The sequence below is a fragment of the Vidua chalybeata genome, chromosome 15 (assembly GCF_026979565.1).
Source record: "Vidua chalybeata isolate OUT-0048 chromosome 15, bVidCha1 merged haplotype, whole genome shotgun sequence".
NCBI classification, from domain to species: Eukaryota; Metazoa; Chordata; class Aves; order Passeriformes; family Viduidae; genus Vidua; species Vidua chalybeata.
The window spans coordinates 8932365-8957436 of record NC_071544.1 but is presented as its reverse complement, the minus strand read 5'-3'; the positions used below and the strand labels follow the sequence as shown (position 1 = coordinate 8957436).

At 49.9% G+C, this 25072-nt stretch overlaps 1 protein-coding gene across 4 annotated transcripts in view; it reads right to left on the bottom strand.

Annotated features, from left to right (window-relative positions):
• The window catches only part of JADE2 (jade family PHD finger 2), a 72374-nt gene that overhangs the window by 46826 nt on the left and 476 nt on the right, over positions 1–25072 (bottom strand). For 2 of the 4 annotated variants that reach the window (XM_053956472.1, XM_053956473.1), the window contains exons 1-4: positions 22430–24059; positions 18690–18747; positions 16195–16280; positions 4990–5147 (exon numbers count right to left, since the gene is read on the bottom strand). In XM_053956472.1, the coding sequence (XP_053812447.1) occupies positions 4990–5147; positions 16195–16280; positions 18690–18747; positions 22430–22735 (608 nt within the window). In that variant the 5' untranslated portion in view covers positions 22736–24059. Of the gene's footprint in view, positions 1–4989; positions 5148–16194; positions 16281–18689; positions 18748–22429; positions 24060–25072 lie in introns of those variants that run through there. The other 2 variants (XM_053956475.1, XM_053956474.1) reach the window with 2 other exon arrangements.

The window sequence follows — 25072 nt, the reverse complement described above, 5'->3', positions numbered from 1 at the left end:
CAAGAATATCTGGGAAGCCTGCCAGCAAGAAGCAGCCTTCCTGCTCGTCCTCCCGCTGTGTGCAAATTCACAGGAAACAGAATCTACAGCACATACTAATGTGGCTTAATGCAAGATCCAAGAGCCACCTTGAGATCCTGCTTCCATCCCTGTCAGCCTGGGGAAGGAGCCACATGCCAAGAACATTAAATCATTAAATAAAGGAGGAAATAAAACCTGCACAGGTGCATAAAATCCCATATAGGTGCCGCTGCTTTACGAAGTGATGCTCTGCTGTGCAAGCTCAACATGCTGCCAGCATTGCCACCAGTAGGAAGGGACAAGCCCAGGTCCCTGGCACATTCACTGCTCAAAAATGGCTTCACAGCCTCCTACAAGCACCCATATCAACCAGCAAAATCTGTGTCCTTTGGTGTTTATCATGGTGTGACTCTGGGAATACAAAACTCACCTGAAACATCTTCCCATTTACAACAGGAGGGGTACCCAAAGACCCTGATGCTCCCAATCTGCTGATAACTCTTACTTTACCTTTTTTAATCCTGAAGCTGTACTGCAATGAGCCAACTTTGCCTCCAACACCCAACTGCACCCCACAGGAGACTGAGACCTTTTAGCTGGATCTCCTCATGCTGGAAATCTCTGTGCCTCTGTTTACACAACTGTAAAATAACTGCAGAGTTCACACAGGGGCTGTAAGGCTCAGCTCTGGTCCAAGAAAGCCAGTGGAGATCCTTCCACTATGGGCTCTAGCAGAGGTGGAACACAGGGCACCACGGGGATGCAGTGTCACCACCACCCACACTGCAGGTGGATGACCAGGAGACACATGGGCAGGGGATGCCAGCCTGCCTGTTGGAAGGGAAGACTGTCCTGACTACTCACTCCTCTAACAGCTCCCATCTGACTGGAAGTGGCTTTTATCTCCACAGAGGAGCCCTTCAAGCTCCGGGCAGTTCTCAGGCCAATAAAATTCTCAGGCTTAAATAAAACCCTTTTGAATAGCTGTGAGCCAGAAGAGATTGTGGAGAGGAAACAGCTGATCTCCTGTGCTGCCTCTGATGACCCTGGCATCCAGGTGGCTGCCAGCAGCATCCTCCTGGGACAACAAGCCAAGATATGCTGCACCTCTTCCTTCCCTGCTTTCCTCACAACTGCACTGCAATTTGTGCTAACCTAGAAAGGACCCTTGAGTTTAAGGTGGCTCTTAGAGGCGGCATTTTGAGACAGCTGCTTTCTGGAGAAAGCATTCCTTAAAATACAGCTCTTGCCTTCTGCCTCTACCCCAGCTTTTGACATTTTACATCTCCAGTAAAACAAAATGTTTTTAAAATCTCATTTTCAGCTTTGGAGGCACAAAACCTAGAGCCAGTTTCCAAGCAGCCAGGCGGGAGATGAAAAGAGCAGCAGCGGCTCTGTGCACGGCACCTTTCGGACGACTCCATCTCTGCTCCAACACAAAGCACCTTTTGGACAACGAGCTCCATCTCTGGAGTGGGAAGCAGCTCCCACACACCCCACAGCACAATCCACTGGCTGCTGATGGCTCAGCCCAGGAACCAACTCCTGAGCATCAGCACCATGGGCTGGCTATTATTTTGCAGGCAGTGCTTGTCTGCTCACCAGCTCCCGGGGCTCTTCTCTCCAGCCTCCCCACCTCCCTCTAGGAATCTCACATGGAAGTGGCTGTCAGGAGTGATGACATCAGGACTGGATTAGCACAGGCATCCCCCCCTAAGGGCAGGATGCTCTGTTACACCTCTGAGATGGGGAAAAGCAGAGCACTGACAGCGAGGAAGAGCATCAGCCGCTGGGCTCCACATTTCCAGTCCATAAGAAGCATCAATGCTGGGACTTTTTTCAGCAGATTAAAGGAATTTGGAATGTCCATACCCAACACAGAGAGGATGTTCGGTTTAGACAAAATTTTTTGAGTAGGGAGAAAGGAAAATTTGAAAGCAAAAGAGGAAAGCGATGCCAAGGCCATGGGGCAGCAGCCACAGGGTGAGGGGCAAAAGCAGCAGCTCAGGCAGGAGCTGCCCAGGGTGGCTGCTCCTGGGAGGGAGACTGGGGTGAGCAATTAAACAGGGGAGGTAAATGGAGTTGTAAGGCCTTTTAAGGCTGCTCTCTTAAGGCAGATAAAATAGAGTCATCTCTTGTGAAAAAATATTTGACATTTCTCCAAAACAGGGCAAGATGCAAGGAGTTGTCAACCCTGGAGATAGCAAAATTACTGCAGTCTGCACTGTCCCTGGCAGTCCAACACTGCCCTCTCCACCTCCCATTCTCACATCAGTGGCCCAAGTGGGAAAACCTTGAGGGCAGGGATGCTTTGGGAGGGAGAGCTGCTCAGCAGAAGCACACCATCTCTGCTCTGCCTTCTGGCGTGCATTCTGTCCTGATTAAAAAAAAATCTGGCAGTGTCACTGCCTGTCCCCCTGGGAGTGCATCATGGCTACAAACCAGGTGCAACCATTAACACTGCTGTAAAATGAGCTCTTCATTTCACTCCCATCACACTGGGGAAGGCAGAATATCCCAAACAGGCTTCTATCAGAGGACAAAGCCCTCCAGGCCATGCTTGCTGTCCAGCCAGCAAAGAGAGATGGTTCAGGCAATTGAGACACAGTGCAAGACAGAGCAGAAGGAGAAAAAAGAAGAGGAAACTGAAGCTGTGAGCAAGCAGCACAATCTCCAAGCAGCCCAGGAGCAGCCTGGGATAAACTGGGTGTGACACAAACTAGAGGGGCTACAGAAATCCACCTGGGATTAGCTGGGAGTGACAGAGTCAGCAATGAGTATCTGAGTGGTCATAGAGAATGGGTCAGATTTCAGAATTACAGACCTACAAAGGACTTTAAAGGGATCATCTAGTTTCAATACCCTGCCATGAGTGGGGACACCTTCCACTAGACCAGGTTGCTCAAAGCCCTGTCTACCCCGGACATTCTTCCAGAGATGCAGCCACAGCTTCTCTGGGCAATTTGTGCCAGCACCTCACCACCCTCACAGGGAAGAATTTCTTTCTAATATCTGTTGCTTTAAAAACAAAACAAACTCTTTGTAGAGCAAGGCTTGAACTCAAAACAATGTTGAGGTACTGAAGAAAGAGCTGGAACTATTTCAGGAGGCAATTCAACAAGGATTATGGAAAAGTGCCAATTTTCAGAATAATCAAACAAGCAAAATAATCCAAAGAATTAGGAAATTCTTCAGAGGATAACACTGGAAGTGAAACTGATACTGGAAGTGAAACTTCACACTCAAGATGATAGGGCAGCACCAGGATGTCCCCTCCAGAAACCAAAGGGGAACACCACCACCATCATTGTGGTGCTGGGGGTGCCAGAGCAGGACAGAGTGGGATGGGGACCTGGGAGAGAATGATCTGTTCCAGGCACCACTCTAGGGATATTCATGTATGAAAACATGCAGCAGAGCTGCTCCAGGACCCCCAAATCCACGGGCTCGGAAACAAGAAGAGAGGTGCATTTCCAGCCTGTCCTGCACCCCAGGAGCCCCTGGCTGAGAGGTCTGGGATGCCAAATCCCACTGCTGGGAAGCAGCACTCCCTGCTCTCCATGGGCACTGCCAGCCCAGGCGGTGCCAAGCTATCACTTTTCAGCTGGAAATAGCCCCAGCACGAGCCCTCAGCTGGGAAGCAGAGCACTGGCGAGGCCAGACTGCGGTTAGCTATCAAAGACAACTAAAAAAAGATATTTCACACACAGGCTTTTTTTTTTCCTCTTTTTTTTTTTTTGGTTGCGTTTTTTTTTTTTTTTTTTTTTTTTCCAAGGATTAAATCAACTCAACAGCCCCCTTTACAACTTCCCTTTTGATGTGTTCAGACTCATTAAAGTTTCATTTCTTTCTCTGTTTTCCCCGGGGGAGGAAGGGGAGCGTACACAAAAGTTTATTTCAGAAGCGGGGTCGGCAGCTGCAGCAGCAGCAGCTGCTGTTGCTGTGGGACAAGCGGAGCCTCCACCAGCCTCTGCTCCGTGCCTAAATCCCTTGGCAGAACACATCCCCCAGCAGCCACCCCACTCCCATGAGCAGCCCCAGCATCACCCTGGCATGATGCTGCAGGATGCACACATGGTGTCACACATCACAAAGGGAACACACAAGAGATGCAAAGCTCCTCTAAACCCTGTGGGGAGTTTTGGGTCTGATCCTGCAAGTTTCCAGATCTGACCCGACATCTACAACAGACCCTACAAGTTCTGGGGTGCCTTCCCAGCCTTTTCCATTCCCCCCACTGGCAGCACCAACCTTTCCCCCACAGCTTTGGCCACTGCCCTGGGATAATCCCCCGCACACGTCAAGGGAGTAGCAGCTCCCCCATGTTTCCTTCTCGCCTGAGCAGCTGTTTAAGTGTCTATTTTAAAACTCAGTTCCCTATTTTAAAATAGCTAATGAGCCCCCAATCTCTGCTGACAGACGTCGTCTCTACAAGGTCTTGGGAGATGCTTCTGTGTTTGCCGGGCTCCTTTTCCCAAGCCCTGAATCTCAGCATGCCCAGCACGTCTCCAATCTGCACAAACATGGTAAAGGGGGAAGTTTTTAATTTAAGGGCCAACTCCTGCTTCCCTACTGTGAAATACCAGCGGTACAACCACGTGCTCCTAGACAGAAAAGCATCGAGCAGCCAGGCAGAGGCTGGCACTCTGCACGGTTTTCTGTTGTTATTTTTTTATCGTTCCTTCAATTTTATCAAATCTTTTTTAACATTTCTTGACCAAGAGCAAACAAGGAGCTGTCCCAGCTGGCCACTGCCCAAAAAAAGCCACGCGCATGAGAGGGACTTTTCAGGATGCAGTGGGAGGTCCCCTTGCATCCCTGTGCAAGCCCAGGATCCCAAAACCCATCACCTCTATGTGCTCTCCAAGATGCTGTGCACCCCACCAAGGCAGAGGGAACCCCACAGAGAGGACCAGGCACAGGGGGCCCCGTGGACAGAACCAGAGGGACGAGACCCTGCTCACTTACCTGACCACAGGTTCAGGGATGGCCTCGGCACTTGCTGGCACCTGGACACCCTTCTCCCACTCCTGTCTCCAAGGATCAGCCAGAACGTAGTACTCGTCAGGACTCAGCTGGAAGGAGTCAGGGATCTTCATGGCTGTTATCAGATCAGTCCGGAAAACCTGCACCAGGAAAAAACCCATCCTGAGTGCAGAGGCCAGCAGAGGCTGGGGGCACACGTGCCCAGGGGGGGTGCCTTGGGAAACTGCCCCCAAGGCACAGCTCAGGGGGTGTCTGCATCACCAACTGAGTGGCTTCAGGGTGTCAAATTAAGTCCCTGCAAGGCAAGTTTTGGGCAGGAGAACATGGCAACAAGCAGGGACTCCCCTCCAGCCAGGCAGTGCCAAGAGCCCAAGCCCTGCAGCTGCAACCCCTTCAAGGTCCCCCATACCGGGCAGTCAGGAAATCCAGCCACAGGGAGTGAGCTTGGACAAGATGCAGATCAAAAATTAGTTTTTAACTGAAGAAACAGGCTGCTTTATCTTAGAGGATTGATGGTTTCAGCACAACCACACAAATCTACTCCAAATGCCAAGGGATGTACAGCTACTGGGCTTCTCCACATTTGGCCTTCACAGGACACAAGAAAATGTTGTTCTTGTCTTGAATGAAGATGTGGGAAACACAGAGACACTTTGTCCCAAGCACCTTCATATCCTCCTCATGTCACTTCACCATCCTGAGCACCTTTGTGTCCCCTTCAGATCACCTCCCTGCCCCCCAAGCACCTTCATGTTTCCATCACATCACCTCATTGTCCTGAACAGGGACAGACAAAAGCTTAAGACAGAAATTATCCAGCTAAAATGTGATCTAGGTGCTGCTTACATATCCACAAACACAGATTTTTCCTGACTCAATAAACCCCTTTTGAGATCAGCACTGGTCCCCTCCTGCAGGAAAATCCTCCAGTCCTTCAGTCAGTGAATGGGCTCATTCTCCATCTCACTTGTGGCCCTGCAGCATCTTCTCCCAATATACAAGGATGAAAAACTCATTCTAAAAATATCCCTCACGGTAAGTAAGGTTTTCCTTCCAGAGGGCTGCCTGAAAGCAATGACTCGAGCAATCCTGCCTCTTGCAGCATAAAAATAAATTGTAAATGAAAATGGATGACTTCTCCTCTCTACCATCTGCTATTAGCTGGAATAATAACTGCCAGTGCCAGCAATCCTGCCTGGACACCATCTCGCTCCATCCCTGCTACTTCTGCATTCCTTCCACAAGGCTGGGATGGATCAGGTGTTTTCTCTGGATATTGTTTAATCTCTTCACAGTCTGTTCTCCAAATGAGAATTGCTTTGTCAGAATCACAAGATATAATACAGTATAGTTTTAGATTTTTTTGACACAAAGATAACACACTTTGGAGAGTATTTGGGAACCCAAATCGACTGAAATGCAGGAAACTAGACATTAAGTAAGACCACTGAGACCAGTATTTAGGTCAGTTTGTTTAATCCTCAGAGCCTCAGCTGCTAACCCAATTAGAGTTAAATACAATATATAAACAACCTTTGCTATGTTGGGACCTCTGAATTTCACTGGTACTCTCCTCCTGATGCTGCTGTTTGGAGACATTTTTAACTATGTCCATATAAACCTGATTTGAGTTGGTCAGACACAGTCTAGGCACACCCTTCAACAAACATAATTAACAGCCTATATATTACAGTCAGCTCAGCTTGGGAAAGATCAGGCTCCTCTAAGCCTCTGTGCGTTATAAACACCACAGTAACCTTTTAACAAACCGCCAGTGTGGGAAATTAAAAAAAAAATTAAAAGAGACATTAATTAAACATGAGAAGGGATATGTGAGATATCATAGTCCCTCCAGCAGTGTGGGTCAGTGATCCAGACAAGTGCAGGAATCCCACTGTAGAGTGTTTTCTAAAATAAAGGGTAGGAATACACCATGTTCTTGACAGCCCTGGCTGACAGGTCACAGTCTGGCTCAACAACATCTCCTTAGCCCAGTTTCAGTGCCCAGCTCCAATGAGGACAACACAAACCTGAGTAATCCCTCACACCTCAGAGCTTGGGTGGATGAGATGCTCCCCTGTGCCTGAACCACAGGGAGCTGAGGCCACCAGGGAGGTCAGTGCCACCTCCTTGCTCTGGCCACCAGCACCATACAATCATTGAAGCACAGAATCATTGCAATTGGAAAAGCCCTACAAGATCACCAAGTCCACCTGTCAACCCAGCACTGCCAAGCTCAGCACTAAAGCATTGTCCCCAAGAGCCACAGCCACATGTCTTTTTAATTCCCTCCAGGGATGGTGATTGCACCACTGCCCTGGGCAGCCTGTGGCACTGCTTAACCACCTTTTCGGAGAAAAACTTTTTCCTAATATTCAATCTAACCTTCCCCTGGCAACAGCATGATACTGTTATAGAAAATACTGTTTTGAAGACAGATGCCCTAGGGATTTGTGGGCATAGGCAAGCAGGAATGGTTTCCAAAGGTGCAGGGCACCCAAAAGCTTTTCTGAACGACCTGGACTGGATCCTGCTGACATGTGAGTACCCTCCTCCCTCAATGCCAACTCAGTTGCCTCCTGGGGACACCTCCTTTGATGCTGTGGGGTGCAGGAGCATGCATTCTTCTTTCATGCAGGCAAATACACCCAATTCTGCCAGGAAGCTGCTCAGGGCAGTGCTGGCAGGGCAGGATGGCAGCATGTTCCTGCTCCCACCTCAGCGCACAGACCCGGCAGCCAGCTCCAGAGCAGTGCAGAACAGTGGGAGTGAGACTGGGAGTGGGACTGACCTTTCCAGAACAATCAACCATTGGGAGGGTCCAGCCATATCATTACCCTGCCCTGAGGCCTCCCCAGGCACCCACAGCAGCTGTGGACTTCCCAGACCCTTACCCCATGCAAAAACCACCATTTTCTTTTGCTAGGTCAGCACCAGATGACAGCAGTGAGGTGACAAGCCCTGTCTCTTTGGGTAACACCAGGGCTGGGCATCCATGGAACGGTGTCAAAATCCTGGCCTGTCACCCTCCTCCTACTGATGAAGAGGGAGGCGGAGGAGCACAACGGGACCAGCCCTCGGAATAATTTCTCCCCTCTGCACGGTGCAGATCCCAAGCCCATGGTTTCCTGCGTTAAGTCTTCCCCAAATTCATCCCTTCTGGCCTTTCAGCTCGCATCAGAATAGAAGCTTAGTTTTAATTTTAAGCCAAATAAGCACGATTGTATCTATTTCCCTGAAGATAAGGCACATCGCAGGCTGGATTTGCAATCTCACTACTTCATTTATTTAGTCCTTCTTGGAAAACAGATAAGCTCACCCATCCGACGGCAGCACGCGCGCCCGCACTTTATCACAGCGACGCCTCTGTCTTTTCATGAAGAACTGGATATGCTCAAATTATTAACTATCAAAGCAGAACACTTTAGAAATGATAGAACAGCACAGAAATTGTAAAGGAAAGCAGATCAGTTGTCTGGAAATCTCCCAACAGCTAATACGCTCAAATTGTAATCTAAATGTCTTTTTGTTTTGAATTGTCTGGGATTAGGGTTGGGAAAAGACTCAATTATTCTACTCAAACTCTTCTGAATTATTTATGAAAACCAAATAAAGGATAAATTGGGCACTGATGAACCAAGGACCTGGCGATGAAGAGAAAGTTGGGTACCAGAAAACAAGCAATTTTCCCTCAATAGGAGTGTTTACTGTTTCTCCCCGGCCGTGGGAGCTGACAGATTGTCTGCTGCCCTGCACCCGCTCCCCCCACCACCACCACAGCCCTGGCCAGGCTCTGTCCTTCCCTTTCAGCCCTGAATGGGATCTGAGTTATTGTCTATCGATCTGCCAGCAATGGGAAAGGCCAAACCAAGACGTTCCTTTATTACCTCTGCTTGCTCAGGAACCTCATGGAGGTTTAGTGATGCTCAGAGATGCATCACACCAGTGCCCAGGGCCAGCCTCTCCCTTTGTTATTGTCAGCTTTAAAGACAGGGAAAAAGAACATGAAATTTCAAAATCCCAAGATATTTTTTCCTTCATATTTCCAAAAGAAATGGACATGGAGTCCACAGCAGGTCGGTGTGGTTGTGCAGCCTCACACTCCAGGCAAAGAAAGAAATGTGGGGAAAACCTTAATCTCCCTTGTATTCCACAGGCCAGGCAAGCCTGGACTACCCACCCCTAGTACTTCCCCATCCTTGCAGCCCACCAGTTTGTGGTGTTGGACTGACTCACCAGTAGAGCCAGTCCTGGCAGTCCAGCAACATGAAAACACACTGGGACACCATAGCCATGGTGCTCCCCAACAATACATCGGTACTTTTGCAATTTCTGCAATTTGCTATTTTGAGGCAAAAGCTGTATTGCTTTCACCTTTAAAAAAACAAAACAAAACAAAAACCCAACAACAAACCCTGAGCTAATTAAATGTAACATCCTCTGATGTTCACATCCCAATGTGTCACTTGGATCCAGCCTGGCATTGGAAGGACGATCCTGCAGGTATGGCAGAAACCTGCAAGGCAGGGGCTGGGTTTGGCTCCTCCTTGAGCCCCTGGCACCTTGTATATCAGCTGCTCCACTTTGTTGAGGAACTGCTGCTTCTCCCACTGGACACAGCCCTGCAGCCTCTCCCTGTACCCTGTGACACCTGTGAGGCATCTCTGGGAGCTCTCCATGGACCAGCATCAATTTGTCCAACAGCTGGACAACCTCAGAGAAAAACATACCCCTGGAAGCTGCCGAGGCAGAGTGCCTCACCACAACAGGCAGGACGATGGACGTGCCATGAGGCATCAGAAATGCTGCTCCCCATCCCTCCCTTAGCTAAGGACTCCCAGGCTGTGCTGCTTTCCAGCATTCTCCTCCTTCTCTGCCTCTGCCCCATCACCATCCAGCCCCTCTGGGAGTATCTCCACCACCTTTCCATGCAATTCTCACATCAATTTCTAGGCTCTGTGATTCACTCACAAACCCCTCTTAATGAAGTGGCCAGCAATCTCCCTGCCATTCAGTTCCCACTCCATGTGCTCTGTCAAGGACGTGGCTTTTCCAGTGACTGTGCTGTAGGTCTGAGCCTGCCAAATATCCCCTTTGCCCCAAATATCCCACCCGAAAGCACCAAACTCAGATCCCGTGGTAACGACTTTCCTCTTGTACGAAACCAGCTCTGGGCGAGAGCCAAAGAGCCGGATCTGTTTTGGGCTTTAAATCGAAATGAAAAGAAACACTCGTCTAGCACTGGGTTTAATTAGCTTTTAAAGCAGCAGCCAGCCCGGGGACTGCTGTGCCGGATCCGGCGCAGCCGAGCGCGCCCGGCGAGGCGGCACGGCCTCGGCATCCCCCGGCACGGGGACTCGGCTCCAGGCGCCTGCTGCAAGCCAGCCCAGGAGAAAACAGCTCCAGAGGGACCAGGCGGCTCAGCCCAACACAGATGGGCTCCAGCAGGCTGGGTCCCTGCACACCAGGCTTCCTGAGCTGGCAGGAATTCTGTTACACATTTTCCCCTGCATCTGCACCCAGCTGACTTTGGAGCTTTCAGACCTTGCTCTTGGGGCAGAGGAATAAACTCAGTCCCTCCTCCTTCAAATCCCAGGATGGGATGCTGTTTTTTTAATACATAATAACAACTCTGTTTCTAAAAAGTTTTAGCAAAAAGAACTCTTTCCAAAGCACTCCACGCTGCAAAGCAGCGGTACACAATGTAAGAGAAGAGAAGCCCAAAATGAAGTGCGTGCAGAAAACACAGCACTCACTAGGGTGAGGGTGGGCAGGAGAGGTGAGAAGGGATGGTCACAGCCTGCATCCGAGATCTCACCTTTGAATTCACTCCCTCCATCACCCAGCAGAACTGTAATCCTCCCTGATGCCCTCACACCCACAGCAGCCATGTGGTATCTCACAGTGATGACCCCTCCATAGCAAGCAGGGGTGGTGGGTGCTCTGAGAGCTACTCCCAAGCAGGGGCAGCAGCAGATCACTGCAGGCAGGGTGTAGGACTGCTTCCTGCCATTGACATAACAGGTTTTCTTCAGGCTTTGGCTCAACACTCTTTTTTCCCTCCCTGACTGCAGTCCTGGCAGCTGACTCCTGCATACTCCCAGCCATAACCACCTTCCTCCATCCACACTGGGACCAGGGAAGTCTCCAGCTGCCTCATGCACAGGACTCCCTCCTCATTGCCAGCCAGCTCTCTTAGCCCTTCACTCTCTCAAGCATAAAATTGTTTGTTATAGCTCATGAGTCACAAGGATCTTTAGAGAAAGAGAAAACAACGGGAACAATGGGAGCCCTGAGAATAGGTTTTGGTTGTACAAACTGTCTTGATATCAGCTTGAGATGGCACCTCTGTCCGTGCAGCCCTGGCTGCCCCACCCCACTCCCCTTTGGACCTCCCAGTCCTACATCCCTGCTGCTCCATCACATTTTTCCAACCCTTTCCAAAATGAGAAGAGAGTTGATACTCAGTAGCAAGGTTTTGAAATGTGGCAATGCCAGGAGTGTGTTTGCAACCAGATATTATGTGCCTGTGGGGGAAGGAATCCTGAACTCCCATGTCCATTTGGGGAGCCAGTCTCCTATCTCTTCATCTAGTCTTGTTTCCTCTTGAAATGCTGGGTGTTAAAGATTCAATGAACAACAGAACTCAAAAGAGGAACAAGAGACATTTTTGTCCAGTCCTTCTCAGCATTCAGAAGACAATGGTTTTAATCTGTTATCCCCATGCTGGCAAGGGAAAACTGACAAAGCCAAACTGCAGTCAAACCTTTCAACAGAAAGGGATTTTCTCCCCATCCAGCCCCATAAAAGCATGTCCAGTCTTGCTTGGCCACATCCATTAAAGCTCTTCTCCAAGCACAGGAGAGTACAGGAACTAAATTCACACTGCACTGGGTCATTATATATCTAATGCAGGAGGAAAAAAACATGATCCAATGCAGTAAGAATTACTTTTTAGAAGGGAAAAGAGTTAAATCCTTGTAAAGAGATACAAAAAGGCGCCTTTCAAAACACGGAAGTAATATCTAAACAAGGCAAGCAGAAAATAATGTAAATTGTATAAATTTGTGGTTTCCCCTTCATCCTGAGCCCAGCCTGCAGCTGCAGTCCCCTCGCCTCCCGAAGGTCCAGAGTGAGGGAGAAGGGCAGCGAGGATGTCCGGTGGGATGAGCAGCACCTGCACAGAACAGCCCAGACTGCACAGGGCTCTTCAGCTGAGGAAGGACAGCTGGAGGGCTGGCAGGCAGGTGTTCTGCACAAAAAAAGCAGGCTTTTGTCCCTCCAAAAGATATTCCAGGTGAGCATTGTGGATCTCAAATAGATCTGGAGGTAATGACTAACATAGCAGCTACGGCAGTGACTCAGAGGCAGCATCCGAGGGAGTCCCTGGGCCGCTGATGGCTGGGAGCTGGCAGATAGAACCAGAGACTATCATTACATACTTGCCTTGTTCTTAGATTCTCTCCTTAGACACTGACAACTGTTCCCTGTCAGGAACAGGAAAGAAGCTTGAAGACTGCAGTCAGACCAGCGAGGCTTGTGCTCACATCCCCAGCAGCTCTACAGCCGGGGGCAGGATTGCACTAATGTGCCACTAACAGAAGCAGAAATCCGAACTTCAGGCATGCGTTACTCCCTGCTGCACTCAGATCCATGGCAGGGATAACCTGAGCGAGCATCCCCTCCTTCCAGCTCCCAGGGTGGGGAGCATGACCAGCAGCTCCTTGCAGGGACTCGGGGAGATGGATACCAGCCACCATGCTCCATTTGCAGACAAGTTAAGAGACAAACGAGCACTAATGAGATTAATTAAAATCACCAGATTGGTACTGCTATCACTGCAGATGCAAGAAGCTGTTGGCAGCTGCCCACGTTCATCCTCTGCCTTCAGGCAAAGCAGTGCAGCAGAGCCATGCCCGGGGCACCATCAGCATCAGGTTTTAGCCTTGAAGGCTCCGCTGCCCAGGCAAGGGGCAGGGAAGGACAACTGTCACCTCTGCGAGGGAGAGAGCCAAGACAGAGGCCTGGTGCCTGGGACAGTCAGGAAAGAGCCCGGGCAGAGCCCCGTGACAGGCACAGATAAATATAATCACCCTCCCTGGCAATGGCCCCTTTGCGGATGTTTACAAACAGCTCAGTACTTTTCCATGTTAAGAAGCTTGTTTTTCCAGATGCCTTGTATCGGATGGTTTTTAATGTGTATAGTTAATCCCTTCTCACAGAGTCTTTCATAATAAACATCACCCCCTGACCTGACTAATAACTATGTAACACTAATGCTTTCGATTTTTTTATCTCCTGCCCAGTTGTCAGGAGGAATGTGTGTTTCTCTGGGACAGCAGCTCCCACAGAAATGGGGACATGACTTGGAGAAGGGCAGGACAGGCTGGTGGGTCCACACACACAAATGCCATTTCCCCAGCCCATCATCCAGCATGGCCTTCCCTCAAGACAGGCCTGCACCCACTGCAGCTCTTGAAAAAGCTACAATGTGTAAACCTGGAGATTGAGTTATCCTTTGATGTGTCCAGACCCAAAATGGCTGGGGGTTCAGTATCTGATAATGCATTCATCCTGCTCTCCCTATTATTCTCCTGTGGTTTCTATCTGTCAGTGATGATGAGATCAACATCCATCCTCAGCAGGATGGACAAAAGAAAAGGTGATTCACTATTTCATGTGAAGTAGTTTGATAGTGGTGTAGTTCGTGTTTTACATTTCTCAGTATTGCTCCAAGAGGATATGATGCCTGTCACAGTCTATGCCTGAAATCCCCCAGTGTTCCTGGGAGGATGTGCCAAACTCCACAGTGTTTGGACCAGACACGTTCACGGGTGCTCACAGGAAGAACAGAAGTTGGGTCACTTATGGAGAAGTTTAGAAGATGCTGTTGGAGAGGAAATTCATACTGGAGTGATCTCCAAACCATCTCCCTGCACTGCTGCAGGTCTTGAGGTGATATATCCACCTCCAACAATCTCCTGACCCCTGAGTTTCAGCGGGTGCTGATTTCCAGCAGAGCCAGACACCAGCAAGTGCAGGGGCAAGGCACAGTGAGGGGAGCACAGCTGAGATCTGGACTGCTCCATCTGCTTGTGTGCCCACCATGCTTTTGTAAAAGATGGTTTGTCAGCTTGAGCATCCTGGCCAAACTCCAGCTTGAGTAATCACACATCGCCTCCCCAAATTCCCCTAGAGTCTCAGCTCACATAAGCCACAGAGGTTCACTTTCTGTCCCAAATGTTGCTAAGCTGGGCACTGTTCAGCTTTTGCTCCACTTTATCTGTTCCACAGCAACATTTCACTGAGAACCCTCCTCAGGGGATAACGGAGCAGTAAGCAGAGGGAGGAGCCCTCTGCAGGCATCTGATGTCTCCCCAAGTGCCATGGACTAATATCTAGTTTTCACTCCAGCTGTTGTAGAGCAGCAACTTGGATCCAGCTCTTGCCACACTTCATCAAGTCCAGAAGCATTTGCACTTGAAATCTTGGACTTATATTCAGTAGCAGCCAGGTAAAATCCTAGATGGCTGATTAAACTGACTCATATTAAAGACAAAAATGTGTCTGCACCAGTGAGGCAGAAAGATGTCCCAACTCCTGGAGAAGGATTTTGCTGCTGGGCAGCAGCAGGGTGGCACCTATGACACTGTTGTGACATGAGCCACATCCTCTAACATGAGGCATCTCTGTGGCAGGGACTCCTGACAGCACCTGAAGGGCTCACCCAAGGCCTTTATGGACACACCAGGCACAGGGATGGGCAGTTATTTCAGAGAGGGGTAACAGTGCCACAGGAGGAGGAGATGCCCGAAATGCTTCACTTTCCAAAGGAGGATTCAGCTCACAGAATTCTCTCCCACACCCACATTGAGAGACACATCTATAACCAAAACCCAACATTACCAGTGCTAATATTCAATTTTTCAACAGACTTGTTAGCAGTCAGTGACATCTGCACCCCTGGTTCTTGCTCTCTGGAGTATTTCCAACTAACTCAGCTGGTAGTAACAGCTTTCCAGTCCCTCTCTTTACCCAAGGCACAAATAACTTTGACTCTTTCAGTCTGTATCCTTTGCCAACACAGATATTTCAATGTAAACCCAACAGAGCAGTAAGAACCAAGTGCAGCTGTAATTCAGGCAGTGACCACAGGAAAACCTCAAAATCTCTACTCAGATGCAAAAGGAGGATGTTACAGAGGTTTGTGCTCACCAGGCCACAGCGTCAGGAGAGGTGAAATGGGGAGTTCACATGAGCCATGCCAGCTTCATCTGCCTCTAAACTTAGCACTGTTTGACTCCAGACCCCAGTCCAGAGGGAAGGGAATGTGAGAACAATGTCCCTCTGGCTTTGCTCAGGCTGCTGCTGAAATGAAGATGACCACTGCCAAACACTGCGGTTGCTACAACAGCAGCTCATGCCTGGTATAGTTTCCATGGCTAGTGGAAATGTATCCGAGGCACAAAAGGAAAACAGGACATAGCACCACCCCTTCCAACACAGTCCTGGGGACAAACAGCCCCTCCCACCCAGGGCCCAGACCCTGCACTACAGAGCCAGCAGGTGAAGCTGGGCAGTGTCCCCAGGATGGGCAGCACTGCCCAGACCAGCGAGGGGAAACCCTGCAGCAAGGTCAGACACTGATGGCCTCAGCTTAACATGAGCCCCGTGACAGGGGGAAACAACACAGCACAATCTGCAACTCAGCTGTGCTGTCTCTCATTTCACAGCTCTCCACGCCTCCCACTTGCTCATGGGGAGGAGTCTTTACATCACCCTCCCCTGCCATCAGTGCTGTGACCTGTGCCATTAATGAAAGGGCACCCAGGAGGGCACCCAAACCCAAATCTTGGTATGCAGACACCCAATACTGCAGGACCTCCCAGTCCCACCAAACTTAACTTCTCTTTACTTGCCTCAATAGGGATGGAGTGGGCACAAGGACCCCCACCCTTCACCAGAGATGCTCATTGTGTGTCCCCATCAGCTCCCTCCCCAGGGGGGCTGGGGTTGACACGGCTGTTGGGAGTTGTGGCTCTGCACCATGGGCTCTGGCTTCTCAGGGATACCTTGTCCTGGCACCCACTGCCCACAGCCAGCCATGGGCACGCTGGTTGCCACATCTGGGCAAGTGCAGTCCCATGGGAAAACTCTCCTTCAGGAAAAGCCTAAAAGCCCACGTACCTCAGAGGGCTTTTTCTCCTTCTGCCGTGACCAGGGGGATTTGGTATTCGGAATTTTGGAGCATCTGGAGGTGGATGTGGTGTGACCTGCAACAAGGCAACAGAGACAGGTTACCTGGGAAAGAGCCAAGGCTTTTCCTTACCTCACCAGCCCCACAGCGCCAGCCTCAGCCAACACTTTGGGTCAGCACTAAGATGGGATAACACCTTGACATGGCTTTTTTTTTGTGCAGTATCATCACCACTGCTGCCACCCCTGAAAGGGAAGAGTAGCTAAAACCTGAAATGTACTGGGACCATACATTACTGATCTTTATTTCCAACCCATTTGTGTCATTACCACTTAAATGTAAGACTGTATTTGTTAATAATAAATAACAAATTGATTATTAGTATTTCTGTATAATAATGATGACAGTTCAGTCTTCTGTACAGGAAGCCCTCCATATTCCAGGATATAAAAATGTTTCTGTGAGGTTGCAACAAAATAACTATCAATAGGCCCATTTAACACTGATTTTATCCTTGGAGGGCTAAATAGGAAGAAACAGCACTGTGCACATTAGCAACATCCAAACACGATGGAGCCAGGAGCTGAGCTGACTCAGGGATCAGGCTGTGGTACCACTGCAGTGGGAAACTGCTGTTCCACCAGCTCAGGCAGCTGAGCCCAGGTAAATTTCACATGTCCACTTTTCCTGGCAGGGGAAGAGGCACCAGCTCAACCTGTATTCTTTACTTGCAGTGCACTTTCTTGTATTTCACAAAATTAAGTGAAGGGCCATCACCTCTTCCCAAAAGACAGCTTGTTTTTTGAAGTTGCAGGCTAGATGTTATTAAAGAGGGTTCCATACAAATGAAATTCTTTATAACACTTCAGAGCATAACAGGACTGTGTAGACAAAGCCCAGAGCAGACATCCTTATGCTGCAGCCCCACGGACAAACTCCTTTACTCAGCAAGCTGCTCCAAGAAGTGCAGCAGCAGCTTTCATGGAGAGATCAGCCACTAATTTCCACCTTGCCCCCTCTTCTCAAGCTACAATGTGATGCTACAGCTCTACAGGCTTGGATAACACACCACAACTACCCTTTCCTGGCAGAGGCATGGAAAAGAAGGTCACCACTCTGTTTACAACTATCCTGCAGGAGAGCATTTGTCAAAAGCTTGGATATCACCTGCAGCATAAATATCCAAGCCCCATAGAGATAAGGCCATGTTGTTTAATACCATGATTAAAGATGCTTTACCCCCGAAAGGCAGTGAAGCCAGCGAGCACAGCTCGGCTCTGTAAGCCTTTGAGCATCTGGGGATTAGGAGACGGGAAGTTTGGAGCAAGGCTTCCAAAACAAACCCCTTTCTGAGATAGAGATGTTTCATTTTACGAGAAGCGAGGGTGTTGACAGAGCCTGAAACGCTTTCTGTAGGCACGGCTCAGCCCCCAGGGCCCCGGGCTCCAGCAGGATGGGGGTCCCCGCTGGCAGCCGAACAGCAGGTTCCCGTCGGCACTTGTGGTGCAAACTCCACTCACACTGACTATTTTTTTGGCTGAAGCTGTGGGAACAGCAGCCAAACCCAGCAAGATCAGCCTTTCCATAACCCCCTGTAATCTCTCCATCATCCTGTTAGGAAAAAGCCCACAAGTTTAGTGTCTTTAGTAAAGTCCCTTTCGTTCTCGGATATCCAGCAGCCAGATCCTGTAAAGTGTGGAGAGCAAATTCCCAGCATGGCCCAGATGAAATTACTATGACATTTGTAAGAAACCAAGAGCAACTAGTAAGAAACTCCGGAGTCCAGACAAGGGATTAGGCTGGTGCCTTGAGGGTACTGAACACCACGGCACTGCAGTATGTCTGCAGTGGGTGAAACCCTGGGATAAGTGGGAGAGGAGAGTGCTCCTCTATTTATAGCCAAAATTCAGCACATTTGCACATGTTTATTGTTGAACACATGCTTCTGTGCCTTCCTGAATGAGGATGAAGTGAGGTAGATGTTGAAAAGCAAGCGTGGGCTCGCAAGTTTTGCCAGCTTGAGCCTCATCCCTTTTCCCACATCACTTCAGTTTGCAAGAAGGGAACAATGTGGCTCCAGTTTTATTCTGACTCCAGTAAAAACTTCCCTTTCCCCTGGTACAACCCAGATCAAGAGCAAACTAGTCTGAGGTTACAGCTCACAGGAAAGGACAACTCATCTACGAAGGGTGTTTGCTGCTTCACCAGTTTGCTGCTTTGTTAGCAGATCTGCAATCAGCAGCTCTCCTCGCCCAGACTCCTCACACGAGGGAGACACTCTCATCAGTTAAGAGGAGCCACAGCCAAGTGTTTAAATAAATTAGTATCAGCTTGTTGCTGCATTTCTGACAAACCCAGCCCTGTATGCTATTCATTGTGCAGAGACTTCCCAGTAAATGCAGTTTCCTCCACTGTAAAGTAATTATTCAAGCATTTTGACAGCTGGAGGTGAATCTTGTTCAAAGCTTTGAATTAAAAGTCTTACTGTCAGTGGTGTCCGAGTTATCACTGCTGATGGAGTACTTGCGCCGTTTTTCTTCCATCTGTAACAAAAGAAATTGAACATTACACTCCATGTCCAGAAAACTCATCTCAGCACCAAAGCACTGCTATATGAATATCCACACACCCTCTTATCCCAGCACCAGTCAGTCCTTACCCTCAGGACAGACAACTACCCAGAGGCTGAAAAAAATGCAACAAAACAATTCTCATGGATTTTTTAAAAAACTTTAATTGTCTTTCTATTAGCTTTTCCCGATCCCAGTAGATCCCAGTAGTTACAGTGGGTGCATTTGGATCACTCAGCTTTGCACGGAAATTTGTCTGTGCAGGATTTGCATCCAAATGACTCTTCCTCTGCAAGAGCACTGCCAAGGGAAGAAGCTCCAACACAGACTGGAGGATGCCCTCCAGGAACCGTGGTGCTGTTGGATGGGAGAAAAGATCTCCTGGGAACCACCTGTCCCAGCTGCAAAGTGAAGAAATGTGAAGACAGAAGAACAGAAACTGCAGACTCTCGGTATGTCTGCAGGGGGAAGTACGAGCATCCCAGAGCTGAAGAGAACCCCTGTGTACCACAAGCCTGGGGTTTTACCCTCTGACTCATCTTCCCATTCAGCCGCTATCTACTTCTTTTAAGGCTTCGGGAGTATCTGTCTACACAGGAAGCACCTCCCATCACTGCGCACTGCCCTGCCGGAGCTCCCCCCGGCAGCACCGCGGGCACCAGAGCTCCCAGCAGTGGGCAAGCGGCTTCTGCACACCTGCCGTGCCTTCTCCATCCTCTCAGAGCTAAAATCACAGCAGCGGGTACCATTGCACTGATGGAGACCCGTTTCAAGCTCAGCTGATTTGCTTTGAGACTTTGAACAAGCCACAGGAGCGCTTGAAACCAGCAGGTTCTCCTGAACTTGCCCCTTGGGAACCAAGCACTTGGAACTCAAAGTAGGTGCTTCAGGAAAAAAAAAAAGAAGAAAGGTATTTTAACTTTTGAAAATCCAAATTTTACCAATGTGGCTGGTGGCTGATCAACATGGCCCCCAATACAGGGCTTGGGCAGCTCTGGATGGAAAGGGCTGCCTGTGGACCAGACAACTGTCCAAGAGTCTGTAAGCCAAAACACATCCACAGAAAACAGTCTTAACCTCATTGAAATCTTCCTAGTACGTTCTGAGAATTTTTCGAAGAATCTGAATGTGTTCCTATGTCATACTCACTATGGCTTCCACAAATGGTAAGTGGGAATGATAATGAAACACTGGGTTTGTGTGGTTTGGTTGCAGCAGGTACAAGCAGCACACAGACTGGGATAGCAAGCTAGAGCATGACATTTCCCCCCAAACATCAGGAAATGTTCTACATAAGCATATAAAAACCTTGTAACAGCTGTGTTTTACAATATATGTGCTATCACAGAATTATAAAGGAAAATACTACAAAATATCCTAAACATTTTAACTGTCAGTGTTGTGGTAAGGCATTGCCCTGTCAAAACTCCCTAAGAATATGGCAATATCAATACTTTTCCCCTGGTGATTCAATGGGCAACAGATGTTATTAAAACGGCCTTGCTCCAAATAGCCATTAGATTTTGCTTGGGGGAAATGAAATTGAAGATAGCTCTAACTGCAACTTATTTACTTTTAGTGAAAATCCTACCTCAACCTTTGAAACTGGTTCCTACTGGTCTGAAGTGACAAACAGACATTTGGAGCACAAAGATAGAGCAATGCTTTTATTGATTCTGGAGTTCCTAATCACAGAGATTAAATAAGCCAAAGCCAAGAGGAGGGAAAAAAACCACCTAAGGTGAAGCAAAGGAATGCTACTGATAGCCAGTGAGATTTCCCAGGTTTCCCATCTTTGCTTTTACAGCAGGGCAGCATCACTGACATCACTCTCCTTTCCAAGGCAGGGAAAAAGGTTTGCAATCAATGCTCAGCACAGGTAGCAGGAGGCTGGCACTGGTTTTGGCTGATATGCATGAGGAGATGCACTGATCATCCCTCTCACTGAACTTGGTCTCTGCATCCTGCTTCTGTCCTACAGCTGCCTACCGAATTAACACACTCACTACGTAACAAGATGAATTGATGTTCACATACAGAAATGGTTCACATTGCAGGTAAAAATAGCGTCTGTACTTCAGTAAATCATTTTGCCACTGTTTGGCAGGATGCATGACAGCATCCTCCAAACCAAACTGCGTTAAATTTGTGAATGAAATTCTGGCTTGAGCAAAGTACGGACATCTCTGAACAGCAGCACTGAAAGGCCGGGCAGGGGATGGCACACAAGCTATTGTGTGCCTCAAAAGAGCAAAAGTTTTGGCCAAAACCAGGCCATTCCAGAAAATTGTTACATTCCAAGCTGTGCTAAGAAGCTGTTTTCTGAGGGACTCATCTTGAGCAGCCAAACAGTAGGAAACCGCATGGCACTTAAGAGAGGAATTTACTGTAGAATGGTAATTGGGCCATTTCCCCATCTGTAACCCAGAGTTATAAAGTCTGATGGTGGCTGAGCTCCTACCACCCTTTTGGCACCCTCGGCGGGGCGAGGGGGTGGCTGGGGGGTGGGGAGGACTCACTGCCCACATCCCTCCCAGGGCTGGAGCTCCAGCTCCCAAAAGCTCTCAGGAGCAATTCAGTTGGTGAACTACTGAGCAAATTAAGTCCCCACAAAGTATCGTCTCTGCTCCAAAATTAATCTTTTGTTTACATTAGAAGTTAATTTCACCTTTAACTGACCCATTCCCCACATGGCATCATTAATAAAGTCATAAACAAATACCAAAAAAATTTGTAATACTTTGAAAAGGTCACTGTTAGGTCAAACTTGGCCCAAAATCTAGTTTTTACAGAGCCAGAAACCAAGTGAAAGGTTTCTATGTAGGCTTGCTTAAAAAATTCAAACAGAAACAGATGTGGGTTTCTTTTATAAACAAATGAACATCCCCCTGAAGTGTCTGCAACTCAAATCCACAGGCATAGCCCTGGCTAATGCCTGGAAACCAAAAACTGAACTGCTTGCAAACCAACACATGTTTAGCATTGCCTTTGTTCAAAGCTGAGGAAGGCAGATAAATGCTAAACCAAGGAAGATGATGGCCCTTCATCAGCCTAAACAAATGCAAATCACTATGTCCTTGGACAAATTAGCACCACGATTGGTGTTGAAATGGAGGAGATGGCCTGAGGCTGGCTGGTCCTGCCTCACAGCAGGGGAAGGCTGGAGAGGAGCTCTTGGGAATGCAATTTTGCCCAGCCCATGCAACCTGGGAGAGGTGAAGGCAACTACTGCTGGCACACAGAGATGCCTGTGCCCAGACCCTGAGCTCAACAGGGCACACTGCCAGGGACAGGCACCGGCTCCCATCCACACTAAACCGAAATGCCTCATCCAGCCTTTAGCTAGCACAGAAATCTTTCTCTGCATACCCCTCCTCCACCAGCCCTGTGCTCTGGAGAACCCCCTGATGCTTCCCAGCTCCCTGCAAACTCTTCTGCACATCAACTCCACGTGCGATTTGGAGATTTTTAGTGGCATCCCAGCACCCCGTGCAGAGGCTGTTTCCACTGTTTCCAAGAACGAACCATTCTGAACTGTGGCAAGCAAACAGAGAAATTCATACATGCCTGTGATCCTCACTTCCACAGGGAACAGGCACCAGAAACCTGCATAAGTTGCAGCAAAAAAAAAAAGAGGAAAGTATTTGGTCATCACCTCTTCCCAGCCTCCCCGCAGGTTGAGGGATGCGCCGCGCTCGGTCCCCGCGCCGTCACCTCTGACGCTGTGAGCAACACCGGCTGAATGATGTGCTCTGTTTGTGAGCTGCAATGAGACTGCAGAAAAACCACTTCCCTGTTTGTTCTTCCAGCCCAGAAATAGGAACACAAACAGAACATAGTGCCCCCAGCGGCACGCACACGGCTCCGGCCACCGACCCCGCGCCGGGGACCCCGTCCCGGACCCGTCTCGGCACCTGCGCCCGCCGGCTGCCACCGAGCCCTGGGGCTGCTCCCGACGCATCCCCTCAGCGCTTCCCCTCTGCCTTCAGTGTGTTTTTCCCTCTGTCTAGGAACACCAGCCAGTTGTTAGAAAGTGTAATAAAAAGGGTGGAGGGCTGGAACATCCCAGTCAGTACACCGTGGGAGGGTTGTCCTCGCCCCACTGCGTTTTCCCAAGAACAAATTCTGTAGCCAAGCGCTGCTACAGGAGGCTCTGAGAGAGCGGCAGCATCCCCCAAATTGGCACAGCTCCAATTTCATAGTAACAGGACAAACTTTTGGACCAAAGGATGCACATCAGCGGGGCCAACAAGACCCACAGCAAATCGTGGTGCTCAGCCCCTGCATCTGGGAGAAGCTTTTCCTGACCTCCCTGGCAACCCTGCAAAGCATAAATGCTAAAGTGCAGGATCCTGGTACCTAGAACAACCATTTTCTGGGCAGCAGGAGCCTGCCCCTGCCTGCCGGGGCTCGTCTGTCCCTCGCCTCCTCTACAGGCTGCTGCCAGCCCCAGCTTTCCAGCAAAAGCTCAGGTGCCCAGGTGAGGAGCAAGCCATCCCTCCTCTCCTCCATACCAACGCTGCTGTCTTGGCTCCCCAGGGCAAAATTTAATCTCATTTCAATTTAAAACAAAACAAGCCCTCTTTTACTTCCTGCGCTTTGCCTTTCTCCACACCTACAAGGGGCTTTTTTTCTTTACTACTCACATTTACAACTTTACTTGCCTCTTCTGATTCGTTACCTTATAATTATCTACTTTTTCTTTAGCAAGCCCAGACAGAGCACAGGTAATCAGAAAGGTTACTGAGGGCACTGGGGCCACCCCTGCCTTCGTGGGGGAAGGTGCAGGCAGGGACACAGGGCATGAGAAGGGACACCAGGCACAGCTCCATGCCCACAGCCAGCTGCCCCATCCTGCAGGTCTCTTGAGTATCAAAACAGGAGCTACAGACATGCCAATCTTTGTGAATGGTGAAAACCCACAGAAAGGTAAAGACCAGACCTCGTCTGAAGGACCACCCACCCACCAACTTTCAGAACTTGGGTGTCAAACACTCTCAGCAGCCATCAATACTTTAAAGGAATTGCGTCTCCCCGCCTACAGACCCCCCTAACATCCTTTGCTCCAAGCCTACATTTTTGAACATCAGCTCAATTTTCTTAAGAAAAACAAATTTAACCTTCGATTTAACCTTTCTGCGAGCTATTTTTACTCCTATCTCAAGCTTATTTTAACCCCAGTAGCCAATAAATGCTTAAAGGTCAAACACCATTCCTAAAAGCTGGGCTCCTTACCCCTGAGGAGAAGGCTGAGATCAGATAATTGTTCTTTTTTTTTTTTTTTTTCCCAAGCAAAACCTCCTCTTAGAACTGTCCAAGCGGTCGGTCGGAGGATCCTGGCTTCAGCCCTTCAAAACAATTTTCACTGTGGGGGCTGAGAAAGGCACTGAGAATTTTCCCTGTGAATGCCATGCCATCCTTCTCTTCCCACTCGAAAAGCGCTCAAAATGTATAGGTATGGAGACAGAGAATTTTATTTTCCCCTAACTGCGATCGAGGTTGACAATCCAGCAGCCTCCCGCCTTTACAGCGCTTCCCAACTTCCAGCTCGCTGCTCCCACCCCGGGCGCGGGGCAGCCGGGGGGCGCTGCCAGCCCCGCATCCTGACTGGGGAGCGGCTCGGCAGGTGGGGAAGGGGCAGGAGCGCGGCGGGGGCGGCGCGGGCGCCGCCGGCTTCCCCGGAGGATGCAGGAGGAAGCCTGGGGAGGGGGCAGGTGGCCGGGGAGAGAAGGAGGGGCGGCCCGGGGGCACAACGGCGCGGGGGGACGCGGGATGTTTCCGAGCGCGGGTGATGCCGTGGGGGGAGCGGCGGTGCCTCCGGGCTCGGCAGCCCCGGGACGCAGCGGCGGGGGGAAGGCGGCGGGGAAAGCCCCGCGGTGGGGAGGGAAGGGGGGAGGAAGGGGAGGGCAGGCGGGAGCCGGCAGCCGCCACGCCCCCGGGCACCGCCATCCCGGCCCCGCGCAGCGCTCCGCGCCCGCGGCCCCTCCGCTCCCGACCGCGCTGCCCGGCCCCGCGCTGCCGCCCGCCGAGCCCCCGCTGCCCGCCCGAGCCCCGCGGGGCGCCCGGGCGTCCCCTCCTCTCCCGGCGGGCAGGGCAGGGCGCGGGGCCGCTGCCGCAGTCATTAATTCGGGGAATAAAGGGGCGAAGCGGCGAACCGAGCCTTGAAAAGTTCTTGTTTACGTCCCCGCCGCCTCCCTCCCGCACTTCCAAAGCGGAGTGACCACCGTGCGCCATCCGCCCCGGGAATGCTGCACATCCCCCCGCCCGGCAGCCGGGGGAGGGAGGGAAAAAAAATAAA